Source organism: Aspergillus viridinutans (assembly GCF_018404265.1).
Source record: "Aspergillus viridinutans IFM 47045 DNA, scaffold_2, whole genome shotgun sequence".
NCBI classification, from domain to species: Eukaryota; Fungi; Ascomycota; class Eurotiomycetes; order Eurotiales; family Aspergillaceae; genus Aspergillus; species Aspergillus viridinutans.
This window is the reverse complement of record NW_025091218.1, coordinates 2,398,560-2,418,302: the sequence shown is the minus strand read 5'-3', so window position 1 is coordinate 2,418,302 and position 19,743 is coordinate 2,398,560. Positions and strand designations below refer to the sequence as shown.

The window sequence follows — 19,743 nt, the reverse complement described above, 5'->3', positions numbered from 1 at the left end:
ATTACGATGCTACAGAGTACCTAGGTACTACGGAGTACCTGCTCCGATACCTAGATAGATACAACGAGGGTGTACCTGTGTCTTGTGCCTTCATGATATAAATCGATGCGACTATGAAATATTACACAGCACATCAGGTTAAGGATCTCCTTCTTGGCTGGAATACATCTCTAATGATGTGGGATGAGAAATGAGAATTCCGTCAAGGGTAAAGCTAGGACGGAAGCCGGGAAGAAGCGATTCCAAACAACCCGGCTGCTCACTCCATCACCAACCACAAGTAGGCAAATTTGGCCCGATGTCCACCACTTTTTTTTTCTCCCCTTCGCATGTCATCTGTGCAAGGCCTTTTTTTTTTTTTTTTTTTGTTTTTGTTCGTTTCTCCAAAGGTCAACTGCAAGTCACATCAGGTAAAATCACTCAAGGTCGAGGAATAGCGTCACTTCTTCGACGTATATTTGACTTGCATAAATATTTTTTCTGAGCAATATTAGATAATGTGTTGTAGTTATATTTGTAGTTCTCTGTCATGCGCTTGAAGTACGTAAGGCTATTATGATTATTACCATTTCTAACCCTCACTGAAAATTGTCGCCGGTCAAGAAAAATAAAATTCCTAGGTACTCCGAAGTAACTCTTGTGCAGCAAAGGAAAAGTAATCATCCCACGCTTTCTCTTTGCTTCTCTCCTTTCCTTTCCTGCCCAGTCCTGATTGTCCCCTCCTCCCCTCAGTGTCTCCTGGGCCTTACTACCTTCTCTCTTGTCGGACATTATTACTGTCCGTCCCAATCTTCTCTACTTTCTCTCCCCTTTCCCTCTTCCCTCTCCTCTCACCCTAACCATCAATCCTCTCCATTCCTTTGGAACATCCTCCCCCCCCCCCCCCCCCCCCCCCGACTTCTCTGGTTATCCTACCCCCCCCCCCCCCCCCCCCCCCCCCAAACACACGCCAGACTCTTTTGTCTGTCGGGTCTCAAGGGTGAAAAGTCGTTGTTTGATAGCATTCTGCCTCGTTCACTCGTGGCAGAGTCGTCTGGAACTCTTTAGAGAGGGCAATCACTCCTTTTCCCGTAAGTCAATTGGAACTATATTCCCAATATCCTTGTTTTTCTCAAACTCCCACTCCATCACCTGTTTGTGAAGAGGAAGAGGGGGAAAAAATTATGAAAATGGGGAAATTGAATTTATCCAAATGCCTGTCGATTTATTCGCGGATTTTTCTACCCAATTTGAATAAGACATGATATGGCGACTGGAATGTGCTGTGTCTGCCGATCGTTTGGGACATGAGGAACTTTTTTCCAGAGCCAAAAAAAAGTTTCTCCGCTGCGCAAGAGTCAACTTTTGGGATACGCCAGGAATAAGTCGGTCGATGTCATCGTTGCTCGCCATCCTCGCTTTTCCCTCGATTGTGCGGACACTCGACAGTTCCAGTTTTCCTTGCGCTTTCTGTTGCTCCGTGTCGACCGATGGGTGCAATTCTTTCTTGATTTACTTTGGGGGCTCACGCTTACCTATCACTACATTCAAATAGATCTCCGTGGTTCCTCCGAGCAGATTAACTCCCCTCGCCGCCGCCGCCGCCGCCGCCCTCGCCGTCAAGGAAACCAAGTCGCGGTTCCTTCTGTTCAATATGGCGTACTATGAGCCTCAGGGTTGGCAAGCGCCTACTGCGCGCCAGGCCTCATGGGAGCATCCCGTTCAGCCCCCATCGCGGTCAGGTATGCTCAGCGCTTATCCGACCTTCCCGTCGACGAAGATTGCTTACGGTGGTATCATCAGGATCGAGCTCAGTCTCTCAACGGGATGAGATGCCGGCTTTTTCGTCGCAATTTGACGGTACGGTTCTGAGTCCTCCTACATCCATACCCCTTTGGCCCTTCAGCAGCGGAACCTCGTGCGCCTCCCAGAAAATCTCGAATCTCTCCCCGATACACTGATTGGAGCCGTGGCGGGGACGCTTAGACTGTGCGGTCAATACTCTTAAGAACTCATCGCTAATAGTCTGCAATAGAGGTCGATCGTGCGATCGATAATCTCGTCAAGAGTGGGAAGCTGTGGACAGCTCCCCGACGAGATTCGATGCCCATGGCGATGGGCCGGCCTTACCCTGAGTACGGTATGTTATCTTTTAAACCGCCTCTGGCGCGCGATAACTCCTAACACCCGGATTCAGATCCCCGCCTGCCGGGAACCGTGGCCCAGCGTCACCATTCGATCAGCGAGTTCGGCAACCCTAACGTCCCGGGATACTATGCAGCCCAGCGTTTCCAGAGTCGCCCCAACGAGGTAGAGCAGATGATGCAGGCAAAGCGTCGGATGGCAGCACAACGCGAGCGGGAGCTCCGCAACTATCATCAGGAGCAACAGTACAACCGAAGTACGTGGTAGCATTTGTCTTTTTGGATATCTTTCCCCTTGTTTACTTGATATTCCCCATGATTCAATGTTCACGTTCATGTATTCGCTGTTTTGTATGATACTTTGGGCTTTGACCTCTTTCCTGAACATGAGTTTTAATATTTCTTTTCCCTAAAGGCCTGCTTGCCGAAATGTCAGGAAACAAATCCGATCGCTCGCTCAGCCCGGCCGCCGTGAGTGAGGAGAGCCGTCGAGAACTTCTAGCACGCCAGCATAGGGCTCTTTACGGGAACGAAAGCCCGGCCTTCTTCCCGCCCAACAACTTTGGCGACGATAACTCCCGGCCCGCGAGTCAAGCAGGCGGTACTCCGTCATCCGCTGCCGGTGTACGTGGCGCGTCTCCTCGTGGTATTGACCCTTTCGGCCTCTCGCAGACTACAGTCCAGGGCAACACCGACAATGTCGCTCAAGTTACTGCCGGCGCAGCGTCTCTCCAGTCCCCCTCTCGCGCTAACAGCACATCGTCCCCGAGCTCCGGCATGAACCCTGTCTTCGGAAAATTCGACGGCTCTGACCAGCCCCCGACTTCGACTTCCTCGCCTGGTAGGGCCGACTCGCCCTCTTCGAGGCAGGCACCCGTCAAACCCAACGCTGGCGCCATTGGTTCCATGGGCCCGATCGGTTCTCGCCCTGTTCAGCAGTCTGGCCCTTCCCAGATCTCCAATCCTGCTCTGAACAAGCGCTCCACGACCCCCTTGCCGTCCCCTCTTGGCTTTGGCTTCACTTCCAGTGACGGAGTCGCCTCTGGAGCGAGCAACGACCGTGCGACCTCTTCTACCTCCAATCCTGTTGCCTCTGCCTCCGCCACAACCGCCGGCGCCAAGGAATCCTCCGGGAGTGTCGGTCTGGGCTGGGGCAATGGCAGCGGTGTATGGGGCTCCAAGGGTGGCCTAGGCGTCCAGGCTTCCGTTTGGGGTTAAGTCGCATAACTGTATCAAAAGCTTCTAGGCCTGCATTTGTTCGACATCTATTCAGTGGTATCGTGGCGTTCTGAGGTTGGCTTCGCTTTTTTTTTTTATTTCCTATTTATTTTCCCGAAATATTGGGACAGAGCATGGTACATATTCGGAAGAAGTGGCTGGAGCAAGTCTTGTCTAGCGCTCACTTCGTTTGATCCATATGTGGAGAGTTAATTTGGTACATGGTTGGTTTACTGACTAAGGGACTTGGTTGGCTTGTTGGTTTCGGGAGTCGGTATATCCCCTTTTGATTGTGTTTGCATCCTGTGGTCTTCAGTCTGTTGCCATGACCTCTTTTTTGTTTGTGATATGCCTCCATTTGGTGTTGCATATGTCTCCTTCCCCATTGATTCATCTTGTTTTGGGTCTCCGCAGTTCTTGGGATGGGGAGTGAATTTGCATGTTTGTGGGTGTATTCCATGGGACTCTTATCTCGGCTCTTATTACGGGGGGTTCCAGGTGGTCCATTCCATTGTCGGGTTTCGGTTGCGAGTTTGGTCGAGGCTTGATCTTTTTAATCTCAAATGACTGGGGTGAGGGGTTGCCTAATGGCCTATTTCTTTGTTGTCTATCCTTTCCTTTGGGCTTCTTGGGCTTGGGGCTTCGGAAAAGGGATGGTGTGGAGCTGGCCAGTCTGTCTTTAGGAAAATGCTTACGGGAGTAGGTTCTGAATGTAATGTTTCCTGGCAATTTTTGTGTTTCTTATGTACCTGTCTTCGTTGCATTGGGAGTTTCTACCTACTTCATTGAGTTATCTATTCTCAGCCACAAAGCGACCTACATCCTCGCTGTATATGCAAAAGAGGTTGTTGATGCACTCCTGGGGAATGGCCCCGTTCATGCTAGATCTGATACAATGAGTATGGTAAAAGTTCAGAAGTCAAGGAGTACTCGATCCCTCAGTGGAGAGAAGATCTATTCTAGTGTGAGGCTATATACTAAGTAGGATCATGCACACGGAATGAGACCAAAGGAAACTTTTGCGCGGACGTCAATGCCATGTCTCAGGCATCGTTATGTGCGCGGAATTGGAGGAGAACAAACAACAACATTCTCGTAACGCCATGATCAAACGGCATTCGAGTGACGCTCATCAATCGTAGCCGCAGTGCGGTCATCATGGTGGGCACCATCAGCATTAGCATTATGATTATTGTTAGAAGCCAAGTTGGCGCGGACAGAGTCGATCTTCGCCTTCGCCGTGAAGAGCCCCGCAAAGCCACGTTCCTGGTTCTTGCCGAGCCAGGGCTTGCGGGCTTCACCCAGGACTCGCTTTCCGAGGAAGTAGATGAGCTGACCGACAATGATGAGGGCGAATGCGATCGGGTACATCCAATGGATGCTGTAGTGGAAGACCTCGATGCCGATGCAGACGCCCCAGAAATTCATGGTCAGCAGGGAGATGTTGAAGAAGGCTGCGGACGACAGGCGGAATAAGAGAGGGGCCATGCAGTAGAAGAATGCGAGACAGAGGGTGTATCCGGTAAAATAGCTACCGACTCTGCTGTTCCAGACGGCGATTTGGAAGGAGTGACGGTCGAAAATACCGGCCTGGACGCCGTTGATGATCATACCGAAGAAGGCCATCTGACCAATCACTTCGTACACGGGGCGGCTGCTGACGAAGTATTCCTCTCCAGTGTTGGTGAGGCCGTAGAAGCTCGCACCCAGCAACGCAAAAAGGTCGCCTTTGATCTGGTTGCCGCTGGAAACATCGCCTCCGTTTGAGCCCGTGATATGATCGGATGCAATCAAGACACCCATACCACCGATACAGATCAAAATACCGAGAATCTGCGTAATATGATACCGCACGCGCAAGAAGAGAAAAGAGATAAAAACGACGACGGCGATGGCCCAGAAGTTGATCAACTGGGCGCTAAGCATTGTCGTATAACGGTATGCCAGCACAATGAAGTAATTGCCCTCGACATCACAAAAAGCCAAGATAACATCTGTTCCAAATCACACAAGTCAGTAACTGATGTTGCTGCAACGGAGTAAAAAGCTGAGGATCTCTCACATTTCCAGCCGTCGCGCCACATCAAGCGGAGCCAGCCCTTGAAACCATAACGGTAGATTGTGTAAGGTGTAAATATGAGGTTGAGCAAAACGTAATTGAAGAAAGACTGAAAAGCCGGAATCGAGGTACCCTCCTGACTAAGAAGGGTGCTGAAAGTACTTGTGGCAGTATTTGCTATGGCCAGCACCTGCCTATAAGCCTAGTGTCAGAGGTTTGTCGCGAATTCGCAGGCACTTGCAATGAGCCTTACCCAAGTATCAGCGTGATATAGAACTCCTTTGTTGTAAAGTACGCCCAGAATCCCTTCTTCTGCTTATCGATACGATCCGCAACGGCTTCAGAGCCAGAGTCCTCCTCCTCCCGCGTATCCTCGTCGACAGTCACCGGATTGTTCTGCTTAGGAGGCTCGAAGTATGGAGACGTGATGGCGTCAGGAGCCGCAGACGAGGTCTGCACTCGCACAGGGTGTTTGGTATCCGACATTGCGAAAGTGTTCGAACTGTATTTACAAAAAAGCAGGCTTAGACACAGCAGATGCTCGTTAAGACAAGAAACTTGAATAATGCGATCAAGAAAGTTGTAGAGGAAGCAGGGTCGTCTATGGAGGGAGCTTTTGACCTGGACGAACGCAAAACTCCCAGAAGTCGCTCGCCTTCGGTCGTAAGAAGAGGCCTCTACTCAGAAGAGTTGAAGACAAAGTCTGCACAGGAATGAAGAGGAGAAAAATCAGAAACCTGCGCCGAGGAAAAAGAAAAGTGGGCAGAGGTGAAGCGGAGTCGACTTTTCCCAATGCGGTAATTTTCACTACGGGAACGCCGTCAGTATTCGATAAGAAAGGCGGCAAAGGCCTCGACCTCGTGGGAGTTATGAACCAATCAGATAACGCCCTACTGGCATCTGAATCTGTTTATGTCAGCAGGTGGACTGGTTCCGCCCAAGGCCACCCCTGCAAAAGCCAATCATCGTAAGACGGCAACTGATTCCACAGCTGCTAAACATACTAAAGGATGGCCCTAAGACATTTTGATAATGGGGCATGGACGATAAGGTTAGCAGAACGCTCAGGCCCATCAGATGGAGGTTGACTGGTGGGTAGTCCTTGATGAGGAAGTCAATCCAGCATGCCGATTGCAGAGCTGTCGAATTGTCTGCAGTATCAGCAAGGATATAAACGCTGTAAAAAAACTATCGTCATCTCGATGATTGTTTATGAACCATATCGAGCAGTTATCACGAAAACGAACATCGGATGTTACCGCGGCGCCTTTTTAGACTTTCTAGCCATACCTAGTCAACTGACTGAAGTGGCTCTGCCTGAGGCATAAACCTAGCCCAAGTCTCTCACTGGGTTTTAGGGAGATCTACGGAAGAAGACAATGTTTTAATTCAGGTGACTGAAGGAATGAAGTGTTCGATATGTCCCAAAATACAAAGACAGCATGGTCTTTCGATGAGAATGTCAGTTGAATTCTTCCAGGTATAATACACGCAAAGAGAGCTTCGGCAGCCTGCGCTCCCATCATCAATGACTGTCAGCAGTTAGGAGTTCGTCCTGCTCAGGCACTCAACTCCTAAATCTCATGAAAGCCATGTGACTGTGTTGGATTGGCTTGTCGATTTTGGGTATCTCGTCCAGGATGGTACATGCCCAACGTCGGTATGGCAGAAGAGATGCGCATCGATTACATGTTGCATCAGCATTTGTGAAGAGTTTGAAACATGGAACTTATGTTTTATGGATAACGTGGGGAAAGGGTGTACCTATCAGTCTATTACCCTATGGTTTCCAGGAACTTTAAGTCACCTCGCAAGTCACAAGGAAAGGACGCCCATTAAGCTTCTTTCCTTCCGAGCCCTCTACCTTAGGCCCCCAAACCTGGCCCATCCCCCCTGTAGAGCTTCTTTTAGACCTTCTTTTAGCGAGGTCGACTTGAGTACCTTCAGCCTTGTTTCAGATGAATCAATCGTACCTATCTGCTACCTACTTGCTCGTTACTACCCCTGAGGCCCTGACTCACGCAAATGTCATAGTTAGTTGTCCACGGTGACTACCATGACATGTTTGGCCGATCCTCCGGTACCTGAGAACTGCATCTATCAGATAGAATAATTCGTAGTAGTTTATGTGTATTTATGATCATCTTGGTTTCCTTGGATTTATTTTTAGTATTAGTGATATCTTCAGCTCCTAGATAGATGATAGAACACCTCCTTGCTAGAAGAAATGGCAGGAGGAAGACCCCTGTTATTGATGTGAGGGCACGTCATCCCAACCAAACCTTTTTTTTTACCTCCCTGTGCCCGCTCTCTTGCAGATCCCCATATGGTATCTACCTATCTTTCTGTCTAGTTACCTTGCGTTTCCGCATCCAAACCAAGTAGGATTCCAGAAGGCTTCAGCCAGCTTTATCCACCTATCGTCCACTGCTCGTTCATCGTGTACTTCAGAGTAGCACTTCATCGGCTTCACTACCTTACCTTAAGGCCTGACTTCCTACCATCGCTATTCAGCGGAAATCTTACCGGTTCGCGGCACGAGGAGATAAGAGCCCGCCTTAGTATTCTCAGTCTCTACGGTCGCGTGTCTGTCGGTTTTCTGCGCGCTCGCCGAACCCAAAGTGAGAAGGGAAAAAAACCCAGCGTCCGCCGACCGCTGCCGAGGCCGTCAGGTGGTCCGTCCCCAACTCAGGATCATCATCATCCGCAGCACAGCATCAAACATCGTTATCGTCGCCTGTTGATATCGTTTCCGATCCTCATTTCCCCCTCAGAAATAATACTCTTTCTGTCGCTCGTCCCCGCGCATTCCTCGTTCAACCCTGGACAAGGCAGCGGCTGCCCTTTCTTTCCACTCCCCCGTGGCGGTTCTCGCGCCGGTACACTCGTTTCTTGAGTTGTTCCGGTTTGAAGAGACGCCACCTCTCCTTTCTGCCACACCATGGCGTCGGACTTACAACCACCCAACGATCGTAAGCGGGTCAAGGTCTACGAGCTGAGGGACAATGACTGGTTCGACCGAGGAACTGGGTTCTGTATGGGACAGATTCTCGACGTAAGTTTCTGTTGGCCGCTTTCCCAGTCACCGCAAAAGCGTCGCCGATTGTCGGCGCGAAAGCTGCAGTTGACCTCGCGCTGAAGATTTTCATTTTTCTATGACTAACATGGCATCTACGTCCCGTAGGATGAACCGCGAATATTCGTTCAGTCGGAGGATGAGCCCGAGCGGGTGCTCCTAGAGACAAGAATCACCAAGGACGATGGCTATCAGAAGCAGCAAGGTCAACCTCCCTCGCAGCCCTCCATCGTATCGCATCGTGAACCGAGAACTGAGAGGCTAACGCTCGTGCGCTCCGAACAGAGACCCTTATCGTATGGACAGAGCCTAATGGAACGGACATGGCATTGAGTTTTCAGGAAGCGGAGGGCTGCGCGGCTATATGGTAAGGCGTTGCGTCGACGCCCACCTCTCAGCTTTGTCGCTGACAAGCTACCAAGGAATTTTGTGAATAATGTCCAACAACACCTACACAACTTGGCAGCAGCAGGTTAGTTGATATCCGTCCCCGTTGCTTCCAGATCGTCGTGGCAGATCCCTGTGTGACCGGTAGAACTGATTACGTCCGTTACTAGACGATGCCTTGTCAGACGACCTCGAGAGCTATCAGTCAATCATGCTACCTCCGCCTGAGCTTGGGAATCTTCCGGAAATCGATCACATCATGAGGGCAGCCAGCATCACTCAAGCCGGTCGCGACGCGTTATCCAAATTTGTCATTAGAGACGAGTATATTCCGAAACTGATACCTTTAGTCACTGTCGCAGAGGATCTGGAGAGCCTTCCGGATTTGCATCGACTTTGCAACATAATGAAATCGCTTATTCTCCTCAATGACAACACTATTATTGAGACAGTCGTTACCGATGATATTATTCTGGGAGTGGTCGGGGCATTGGAATGTGTGTGATAATCGGCCCCTCTGTCTTGGTCGTTCTCGCGGGATGTATATGGCTAATTCATCTCAGACGATCCCGAATTTCCCACCCACAAGGCCAATCATCGGCAATATCTCGCAGATCAAAGCCGTTACAAGGAAGTCGTTCCTATAAAGGATCCCATCATTCGCCGCAAGATCCGCTACACATGGCGCCTACAATATCTGAAAGACGTGGTGTTGGCTCGAATACTGGATGACCCGACATTCTCTGTCCTCAACTCTCTGATTTTCTTCAACCAGGTGGAGATAGTGAATCACATTCAGTCGAATGGACCCTTCTTGAAAGAACTCTTCTCGGTTTTCGACCCTCGGAACACAGATTTGAAGCGCAAAGATGATGCCGTGCAATTCCTTCACCAGTGCGCTGGAATCGCGAAGAATCTACAGGCTCCCGCGCGCGCCAATCTGTTTGCGAACTTCATCAATCACGGCCTTTTCGCCGTCATTGCCTTTGCCATCAAACATCTTAATCCAGCCATGCGCACTACTGGAGTCGATCTCCTTGTAGCTCTGCTTGATCACGATCCAATCATGATGCGCGGATATATGCTCAAGGCCGTCAACGAAAAGAAAACACCCCTTACCGATACTCTCATCGATCTCCTGCATGCCGAATCTGACCTTGGTGTGAAGAATCAGCTCGCAGATGCGATCAAAGTTCTATTGGATCCTCAAATTCCTTTGCAGGATGCTATGGGTCGGGCTGGTCCCGAATATTTCTCGAAATTTCGTCCTAATATCCTCTCTGATGCCTTCATGCAGAATCACTTTGATGAATCCGCTAGAAGACTCTTTCTTCCCCTCAGACGGCTTGAGAATCGCGCTGACCGTAAGTACTGCGTGCATTGATTGGCCATTACTCTCGAACGATACTAATTGCTACGCAGTTAACGACCTCACGTTTCAAGAAGTATCCCTATATTCACATTTGGTTGATATCCTCACATTCTTCGTCCGTCAACATCTATATCGAAGCCGCAATGTCATTCATAACGAGGCTCTTGCGCCCCGAATCGCTCAGTTACTTAGAGTTCCTCAGAAACACCTCAAATTAAGTGAGTCTATCTCCCAATTCTGCAGGCTTTGCTTCGGATCTCTAACGTCGTGCTCCGTCAGCCGCTTTGAAGTTCTTCCGCACCTTGGTCAGCCTGCAAGATACGTTCTATCAGGCGTTGATGACGCACAATAACACTTTCGGGTTGATTCTGGACATTGTCTACGAAACCATGCCTCGCGACAACCTCCTCAACTCGGCATGCCTTGAGCTCTTCGAGTTCATCAAACGAGAGAATATCAAACCCATTGTTCTTCACATTGTTGAAAAATACCGTGAGAAGATCAAGGATATTACTTATGTTGACACCTTCCAGAATTTGATTCTGCGCTACGAGCAGATGCAAGGCTATGGAGCAGAGGCGGACTCAACGCTTTTTTCACAAGAGGAGGAAGCGCGAAAATTACAGGCGAATGGCCAACGCTGGCAAGGGGTCAAGGAGATGGATGCTGCTGAAGAGGAATACTTCAACACATCCGACGACGAAGATGAGGTAGGATGCGCCCAGTAGTACAAAGGTTTTCCGCTCGCTAACTTCTAATTCTCAGTGGCAGCAAGAGAATCGTGTGCATGGTGCTGTTGTTGTCAACGCGCAGAATGGTGCAGCTTCGCCAGTGGTGAAACCCTTGGTTGATTATCCAGACGATGATGAAGATGAGAATGCGATGGATACAAAGCCGGAAGCCGACGAACTCCAGGCGCAGCCAACACCACAGGAAGAGGATGCGACTGCCGATATCTCGTTGGAGCCGCAGTCTACTCCGGTTTCTGTGAGCATACAGACTCCTCCGGAACGCCTATCAGAGAAGCGCCGTCGTGAAGAGGAGGACGACGATGAATTGGTCAAGCTAACCTCAGGGCCGAAAAGGAGGAGCTCTACGAGCAGTAGCTCTGGCAGTGCAGGTCTTCTACGGAGGAAGCGAGGCATGTCAATTGGGACCCTTTCTACTGCCGAAAAGGGATCAACTCAGAACCTTTCGGGTGGTTTGGGTAGCGCAGCGCCTAAACGGATCGCTATCAACCTCGGTCCCGCAGCCAAGCCAGCCGCCTCAGAAACTGAGTCGAACGATTCGACCCCAAGTCATACGAGCAATGAGAAAGAAAACCGAGTTGACAGTGTGAAAGAAGACGCTTGATGACTTCTTCGTCCATTGTTCTCGTGTTTGGTTGCTACTACCTTGTGAGCAGTATTCAGGCCGAATACTGCTCTTGTGCTTGTTCAGGCTACCAGATCATTCTCTCTGTTTGTCTTGAAGAGTCCTCACCTTAGAGATACCAGATGATGAGATCATCATTTTCCGCTTTCCCATTTTCGAAAATCCAACATCTGACTGTGACGGTCAGTTGTATCCTTCTGATTGCATTTTACACATTCCTCCAGTTCTGGTATTTTAGACGTTGTGTATCAACTTTTTTTGTTGATGTTGCTTGATGGTTTCTGGCTTTGCATGCCACAGCCTCTTCTCGCAATCAGGTCTTTTCGATATGAGTCGATCTATTATATCCCCTTCGCTTGCCTGTTTGATATCACGGTGTTGCATTCTACATTTTGTTTGATCCATACGTGGTGTGCTGGTTGATTTGTCCATGGCTGGCGAACAAGGGGCTTGAAAATCGGAATTACAATAACAGCACCTGCAATGCTGTTGCATTAGCGCGATTTAGGATTTGTCGAAATCCAGATGTTTTGGGTTTCTTTTCATCTACATTTGGTTCTTTACAGCGCTGGTACTGGGGAGGGTAATAGGGCTGGATGGAACGGACCGCAATGACCCTGTGTATGTTCGAAGTGCGAAGCGGCAAGGAAGATGTCTTCCCCTATATGCCTCGTCTCGCTTCATTTCACACCTAGGAATCATCCTAGAGGACGATTAATGGACGAACTATTGCGCAAGTCGAAGCTTATTTTTCTGGGAAAATATTGACTGCACATATTTGTCCGCGCAATGATCATATATCTTCGACCCAAATCATTTTCTTACCAATCGAAAATCGCCAATGAGGATAGTGTAGCATCATATTGTAGGGCTGAAGACATTAATACTGGCCAGTCCACCACGATCGACTCACAGTATGCAGACCAATGTTGTGAATATCGAATCCCAGAATCATTGTTGCTGAGGCGGAATGGTCAATGGGCTGTTGTTCATAGTCGGCCATCCACTTTTAAAACAAGAGCTCGATCTGAGCCTAGCTAAGCTTCGGTTGGATTTTAGCTTAAATCAATGGACTCAGGATGCTTATCTGGGTCATTATTGATGTTCACGGCAAATTGTCAATTGGAAAGTTGTCATCCTCCCCATCGGATTTCAAATGGTTCAGTGGATACGTCCTGAAGCCGAGGAACACCATCTACCTACACCATAAAAGTCAACCACGAACATTCCACATTCATCAAGTTCAATAGTTCAAAAGCGTAGTTAACTATCTCATGTTTCGCCGGTATATCACCTCGCAAATATACCGCCCAATAATCCGGAAGATGTCAACATCCCCCCAGCCGCGCATCACGCCCGACACATTTCTGCACACTGTTTCCCTGCAGAAGAGCAGGCCGGGTTCCACCCCGTCTTCGTCCCGGGTCACCATTTTCATGATCTCAGGGAATCCGGGGCTAATCGGATACTACCATACCTTCCTGTCGCTTCTTGCTGACAAACTGGGTTCGCACGGCGCGCGGATTCAGAGCCGTAGCCATGCATGTGAGTTTCAGATCTACGGACATAGCCTGGGTGGGTTCGAGCTCGACCAGCGCGGGAATCTAGATGCGGGGAAGCGCTTGTTTGATCTTGAGGACCAGATCTGCTATGTCCAGGGGAAGCTTGATGGGTGCCTTGCGGGCGCGGAGACTAAGCAGAAGGTCATTTTTGTTGGTCATTCGGTGGGCGCTTATATCGCTATGGAGATTCTGAGGAGACATCGGGAGAGGTCAGATGCTAGAGCTGGAGCTGGAGCTGGGGCTGGAGCTGATAGGGTTGACTTCGATATCGTTGGCGGGATCATGCTCTTCCCTACTATCGTAGATATCGCCAAGTCGCCTTCTGGGCAGAAGTTGACGGTGAGTTTTCTCCCCTGCTTTACTGTGTAGTTGCTACAGTACTGATTCGAGGCAGCGATTGCTCTACTTTATACCCCAGCTGGCGCGAGTCGTTGGCTTTCTGGCCCGGGTTCTGGCAACGTTACTTCCAGGCGCTCTGCTGCGTGGTCTAATCAAGAATGTTATGGGGTCGCCACCGGATAGTGTGGTTGAGACAACTGCGGCGTTTATCAAGAGCAAAAGTGGCGTTAGACAAGCTTTGTTCGTTCCCATCCCTGTTTCCATTTCGTTGCCATTTTAGTGTGCTTGGGAAAGCTTCTAACGGATGCAGGCACATGGCCACTGACGAGATGCGGACCATCACCTCGGACAAATGGGGCGATGATGTCTGGGGTGTGTCAACGGCTAACGAGCCGCTGACTCGTTTGTTCGTCTACTTTGGCCGAAATGACCATTGGGTTGCGGAGCGGACGAGGGATGAGATTACTGAGCTTCGAGGGCGTATAGAAGGTGGGCCGACGATGTCGGTTTGCGAGCTTGGGCTGCCGCATGCGTTTTGCATAAGTGAGTGGTTTGCTGCTTCTCTGGCTATGGGTATAGGCTTGGTACTGACAAAGAGTTCTACAGGACATAATGATATTATGGCGGAGAAGGTGGCTGATATGATTATGGATATTGTGTCGGCTTGAGACGGTCAAAGGCGGCACTTCGAGGTGTAAAACTATTGTCTGGCTTGGTGACTTTAATATAGACCGAGACGAGAGATGAGCAATCGGGCATTGCTCGTATCTGATACACGAGCATGGACTCATATCAGGGCTCATGTCTATCATTTCCAGCAGCATGGCTTCGACCCATGCGGACCTTGAGGAGAGGTCCGTTGCATGTACATACCCATACAAGATAACACATTGCGTGCCGTCAACTTCAGCTTGACGGGATGAGCAGATTAAAGATACACCAGTTTGGCCTCTGTCACAATTACCGCTAAAGCGAACAGTTAAGATATTTGGGTATCTCTATAAACCAACTCTATCGCTCTGGCAGATTTGCCGAGACGAGACTTAAGGGTTTCCCTGGTAGGCTAGTCCTGCTCTTCTGAACAAATCCCCCAGAACATCCTGTCGAGGTTTCCGTTCCGCCGCCGGCGTCTCCATCGGTGTTTGCTGCCATTGCTGTTGACCAAGATTGTGCGCCTTAACACTCCATTCATCGTCCTGTGCTCTCTGTTGGCCAAAGAGGTCCTTCAAGGAGATCTGACGTCCCATAGGAACACTCGAGTACATTTCATGCATGGAGCCAGCCTCAGCGGCAGCAGCAGCAACATGAAGGCCGTCGTGACGCGTCGCTTCTAGTCGCTCATGGGCGATCTTCAGACTCTGGCCTGCATGAACGGCGCATTCTCGGATCATATGGGCGTTGATTGTGCGTGTTTCGGCTGTCGAGTTTGGTGGTGGCTCGGAGTAGATCCAGAGGCCGTAGATACGGACGTCGGCGGGGTTTGCATTCTTCTGGGCACCATTGTAGTCATTATTGTTGTTCATACCTTGGTTTGTATCCATGTCGTAGTCGGATTTGATGATGACATATTCCTCCGTAAGCTCCACATTGTCTCCGTCCGTCAACAGAATATCAAAGTTGTTGAGGCCGCGTCGGTTCAGCACAAAGACGCTGTATCGTTCCTCCCCTAGACTTCCTTGAGATAGTTGACAGACAAACAGTGACCCCTCCACACCGCTTTTTTCCCACTGTCGGGACGTCGGGTTGAACAAGTAAACCACTGCATATGGAGCGAGAGACAGAATCGAGTTCACAGACGGGTTATGGCGGCGGACAACGGAGAGGTTCAGCTCCTCGTTGGAGCGTGACGGGGGGGGAGGCATGTGCTGTTCTTGCTGTTGTTGCGTGTCGGAAAAGTAGTTTGGGTAGTCGGATTCATAGTCGGAGGGTTGCGTGCCATGGTGATTGTGACGATGATTGTTGCCATTGCCATTGTTCGATCGTCGGGGTTTGCGGGTCGTCATTGTGAGAAAATGTGTAGTGGAGGGGAACACTCATACAGTTGTCGACTATTGACTGGTCGTAATAGAGGACTGAGAATATCACTTCAAGATATGGCTGGAGGAAAGGGGTGGAAGTAGCTAATCGAGAAGATTGTTGGATGCGGAATATCGGTGACGTTGATGGAGAAGATAAAAGAATGCTGGACCCCGCGAACAGGTCAAGCGGAGCACCTACGCTTCAATCATTCCTGATCAATGCTACGGGTTATTCTGCTGTGTTGGAGGCAAGCAGCATCAAATCGCATCTTTGTATCATGTATTATAAACCGAAGTTTTCTTGGACAGAATTATAGTTCCGCCATCCAAGGACCGCTTCAATTGCCTTCTTGCCATCGCCTGTCGTCATTCGTATCGACCTCCTGCCGCCAGCCGTCCCATCGTCGCCCGCGTCGTCCTCTTCTCTCCCTCCACACTCAGACCCCCGCATTCCCGTTGGACATCTCGTGACGCAGGGACAATTCGCTGGTTCCTGATCGACAGCCAGACGCATTTAAGATTCAGTCCCGATGACTTAGACCGTCACGCGACGCCCCTGTTACTTCCCTACCTCTCTTTGCGCCTCGCGCTGCGGAATAGAGCCTCTCTCGGAGGCAGACTCCTGGTCCCTTGAATCGTACGCGGGGGACAGAAGGAATATATATAAACCATCGTTCGAATAATGGGCCGTGTTTCGGTCAGATCCTCACAGCATGAGTTCAAACACCGATCAGTCGGGGTCGCAACCGCCCGTGTCTTCAATCCCCGGTGGGTATCAAAGCGACAGTGGCAGCAGCTCCTCCGGTCGCCATCCCGACGAGCGTCATGACCCGTCCGCGCTTCCTAAGGCCGTCAAGGCGAGAAAGTCAGAGTATACCCGCGAGCAAACGCTGCGCGTCAAGGTCGGCACATGGAATGTGGCAGCTATCCGAGGCACGGAGGAAGATATTGGAAAATGGTTCGTGGAACGAAAAGGTATATGCGAGCAGCTCTCTGGTCTGAAGCTGCAAGATCCCCGAGATATGTCCGATGGGACCGATTGGGGGTCGGGGGACGACGCTTCGAAAGATGCTCAGGTCGGCCAGCCGAAACGCAAGGGATTCCTCAAACTCCCTCCGTACGAACCGGAGAAGGTTGGACTCTACGTGCTAGGATTACAAGAGGTTGTTGATGTCTCGTCGGCTGCGGAGGCATTGAGGCCATACGTTGATCCAGGACCATCGAACAAATGGAAGGCGGCGCTTGAGAAATCCCTCCCAGAGGGTTTTCAGCTCGTTTCGGAGACTCAGCTGGTGGGACTCATGCTTTTGATCTATGCGGCTCCTTCCGTTGTCGAGAGCATATCTTCTGTTAGCTCCACCAACGTGGGTACAGGACTTTTGGGCTACATGGGCAATAAAGGTGCAGTAGCAACGCGACTGATGCTCGGTGAAACGACTTGTCTTGTGTTTATCAACTCGCATCTTTCGGCTGGCTCGGATAAGAGTAGCTTGGAACGGCGCAATTGGGATGCATCTCAGATTGTTGGACGCGCTAAATTTGACCCCATTGACCCAGACAAGGGCCTGAGAGAGGATCCTGGGGATAGTATTGGAGGAGAGGATTTCGCCTTTTGGTTTGGTGACCTGAACTATAGACTTGAAGATATTCCGGGAGGTGACGTGCGACAAGTCCTCTCTCGCCATACGGAGAACGAATATGACAAGAGACATATGCCGTCACACCATGTCGAAGGGGAAGTGCCATCATCACCAATGGTAGGCGTCGAACACGATAATAAATCGGAAGAATCATTTCCAACTCTATCCGACGAGGAGATTGACCCTCATACGGACCCGTCTTCACTGCAAACTACTATTGCATCTCTGCTGCCCCATGATCAGCTTCGTATGCAACAGAAGCAGAACAGGGCTTTTCATGACGGTTGGAGAGAAGGGGACATTACATTCTTACCGACATACAAGTATGATGTAGGGAGTGTGGCCAGGTTCGACTCTAGCGAGAAGCATCGTGGGCCGAGTTGGTGCGATCGAATTCTATACCGGACACGCCACGACAGACTGAGGCATGAAAAGCTGGTTCAAGAAGCCAAGAAGTCGAGGAAACGGGACGAAGAAATGAAAGCAAGAGGCTTGGATAAGGCAGCTGCTGATGACAACGTATTATTTGACTACGACCCCGACGTCGATGGTGCCGACAGTGGGGACGAGTACGACCCAAATAAGGATAAATCGAGCGACAGTGCTTCGGTGTCTTCCCACTCCGATAAGGATGAGTGCTGTCGGCTCGAATATTATGTGTCACATCAAGGTATTCTATCATCGGACCACAAGCCTTTGACTGCTGGTTTTACGATCAAGTATGAAGCTGTCGACCCTTATCTGAAAGCCAAGGTACATCAAGAAGTTGTACGGGAGCTAGACAAGGCCGAGAATGAATCGCGACCTGGCTTGACGATCGTAGTCGATACACACGGAGAGGATCCCAGAAAGTCCACAACAGATCCGAATGCGGTTGACTTTGGTGATGTTTCTTTCGATGTACCCATCACCCGCTCACTCACTGTTGCAAATACGAGTGGCGTGCCCGCTACTTTCCGTCTTGAGAGACCCGATCATGGCAGTGAACAGAAGACACCATCATGGCTGGAATACAAAATTGAAGCACCCACTCACCATGGGGAAGATAAGAAACGGAAAACGAACGAACGTACTCTGTTCCCCGGGGAACTCGCCAACATTGATATAACAGCACATGTTCACGATATCGAACATGTTCGTTTGCTGAACAAGGGTCAACTCAAGCTTGAAGACATCCTTGTCCTTCGGGTGGTCGGCGGTCGCGATCATTTCATCTCCGCTTATGGGCAGTGGTTACCTACATGTTTTGGTCGCAGCGTGGAAGAACTTACCATGATGCCTGAAGCCGGTGCGCGAAGCCTATTGAAAAGGGATAAATCAGAGAAAGAGCGTGATCATGATGAAACTGGCCGCCTATCAGCCCCTCGTGAGCTTTTCCGCCTGACTGAGGCTATTTCAGAACAGTCTGAACGTGCCATTGCTGAGTGGGGGATGACAAAAGGTGATTCCGACGAAGAGTTGCCCCCATGGGAAAAGGACCAGGGAGCTGGATGGCCATTTGACCCAGAGACGTGGACCTTGAAGGATAAGGAGCAACGATCTCGGCACTTGGCTTCAGTCCGTGAAGCCTTGGACACCAATCAAGACTTCAGGTCTATCTTCGCCCCTGAGGTAACCTCGCTCCATCGATTAGAGCTTCTGTGTGAGACCTTGTTGGCCTTTCTTCGTTCACTGAGAGATGGAATAGTCACAGCTCCCATTTGGGAGAAAATGGAACAGCAGATGGTTACGCGTGAACGGACTAAGTCACCTCCCCTGTCCTGGGATGAAACCCAGGCATGGGTTCTAGAGACACTCGCATACTCCCCCGCTCACAGCGTCTCCTTCACGTTCGTCACCTTTATGCTCGCCCACATCGCCAACGAGATTGCCCCGTTGCCGTCTACGGCACCAGCACTGCCTGAAATATCGAACCAACAACATCAAGACAAGAAGAGGGATAGTGCTCTATCCACCAGAAGTGGACAGCCTTCTGATCCTACTGCAGCTGAAACGGCAGCCTCAGTTTCGGGGGGCAGCATCAAACGCCGACCGCGTGTCTTGACAGTCTCCAGCTTATCGGGCCTTCAAGCCAACGCCAGTCATCGCCGACAAGCAGTCGAAACCGCGTTGTCTTCCGTTTTTGCTTCCGCTCTCATTTCCGCCAATACTGTCCCTAGCAAGGACAAGGAGCGGCGAGCCCTCGAGGAAAGAAAACGAAGTATTATCGAGCCGTTCCTGAAGGCGGTTGGGGTTGATAACATGGGCCCATCGGGTGGTGCTCCGTAACCACCCACCCCTATATAAACTTTTCTTACTTTGCTCACGCAAGTCGGTCGCGCGATTCGCGCTTCGGATAGGAGGTTATTGTGTCTTACTGATAGAGCTGGGCGGTCTGTTCTCTGTATATCACGTCTTCTCTCATGTCTTCTTTTCAGTACATTGTTAGATTATATAGTCATCGTGCGGTGGCATTTTGGTTGCGCATTGCAAGACGCAGGGCTGGGATCATTTTGAGTTAATAGACATATTGCCACTTTATCACTGGGATTACGCGTAGCTTGAGTTAAGCCCCCTGAATACCAAGACAAAGTAA

At 50.1% G+C, this 19,743-nt stretch overlaps 6 protein-coding genes across 6 annotated transcripts; 4 read left to right on the top strand and 2 right to left on the bottom strand.

Moving 5' to 3' along the window:
• Positions 1 to 1,192: 1,192 nt before the first annotated feature.
• On the top strand, positions 1,193 to 3,341 carry Aspvir_004352 (uncharacterized protein; the record flags this gene model as incomplete). The annotated part of the gene is made up of 6 exons (XM_043267581.1): positions 1,193 to 1,198; positions 1,535 to 1,721; positions 1,783 to 1,839; positions 2,015 to 2,119; positions 2,177 to 2,380; positions 2,539 to 3,341. 6 exons carry the CDS (start codon positions 1,193 to 1,195, stop codon positions 3,339 to 3,341), a joined length of 1,362 nt encoding a protein of 453 aa, XP_043123516.1.
• A 1,107-nt stretch (positions 3,342 to 4,448) lies between these two features.
• Aspvir_004351 (DUF914 domain membrane protein) lies at positions 4,449 to 5,886 on the bottom strand (the record flags this gene model as incomplete). Its single annotated transcript, XM_043267580.1, has 3 exons — positions 4,449 to 5,335; positions 5,404 to 5,594; positions 5,654 to 5,886. 3 exons carry the CDS (start codon positions 5,884 to 5,886, stop codon positions 4,449 to 4,451), a joined length of 1,311 nt encoding a protein of 436 aa, XP_043123515.1.
• Positions 5,887 to 8,341: 2,455 nt separating this feature from the next.
• Aspvir_004350 (SMEK family protein) lies at positions 8,342 to 11,588 on the top strand (the record flags this gene model as incomplete). Its single annotated transcript, XM_043267579.1, has 9 exons — positions 8,342 to 8,455; positions 8,585 to 8,681; positions 8,762 to 8,843; positions 8,899 to 8,948; positions 9,034 to 9,360; positions 9,427 to 10,227; positions 10,286 to 10,453; positions 10,515 to 10,945; positions 11,001 to 11,588. The coding sequence occupies 9 exons, from the start codon at positions 8,342 to 8,344 to the stop codon at positions 11,586 to 11,588; spliced, it is 2,658 nt and encodes an 885-aa protein (XP_043123514.1).
• A 1,295-nt stretch (positions 11,589 to 12,883) lies between these two features.
• Aspvir_004349 (bifunctional triacylglycerol lipase/ester hydrolase) lies at positions 12,884 to 14,178 on the top strand (the record flags this gene model as incomplete). Its single annotated transcript, XM_043267578.1, has 4 exons — positions 12,884 to 13,510; positions 13,566 to 13,750; positions 13,821 to 14,053; positions 14,117 to 14,178. The coding sequence occupies 4 exons, from the start codon at positions 12,884 to 12,886 to the stop codon at positions 14,176 to 14,178; spliced, it is 1,107 nt and encodes a 368-aa protein (XP_043123513.1).
• A 375-nt stretch (positions 14,179 to 14,553) lies between these two features.
• On the bottom strand, positions 14,554 to 15,513 carry Aspvir_004348 (Dcp1 family protein; the record flags this gene model as incomplete). Its single annotated transcript, XM_043267577.1, has 1 exon — positions 14,554 to 15,513. One exon carries the CDS (start codon positions 15,511 to 15,513, stop codon positions 14,554 to 14,556), a length of 960 nt encoding a protein of 319 aa, XP_043123512.1.
• A 728-nt stretch (positions 15,514 to 16,241) lies between these two features.
• On the top strand, positions 16,242 to 19,436 carry Aspvir_004347 (phosphatase family protein; the record flags this gene model as incomplete). The annotated part of the gene is made up of 1 exon (XM_043267576.1): positions 16,242 to 19,436. The coding sequence occupies one exon, from the start codon at positions 16,242 to 16,244 to the stop codon at positions 19,434 to 19,436; it is 3,195 nt and encodes a 1,064-aa protein (XP_043123511.1).
• Positions 19,437 to 19,743: the final 307 nt, after the last annotated feature.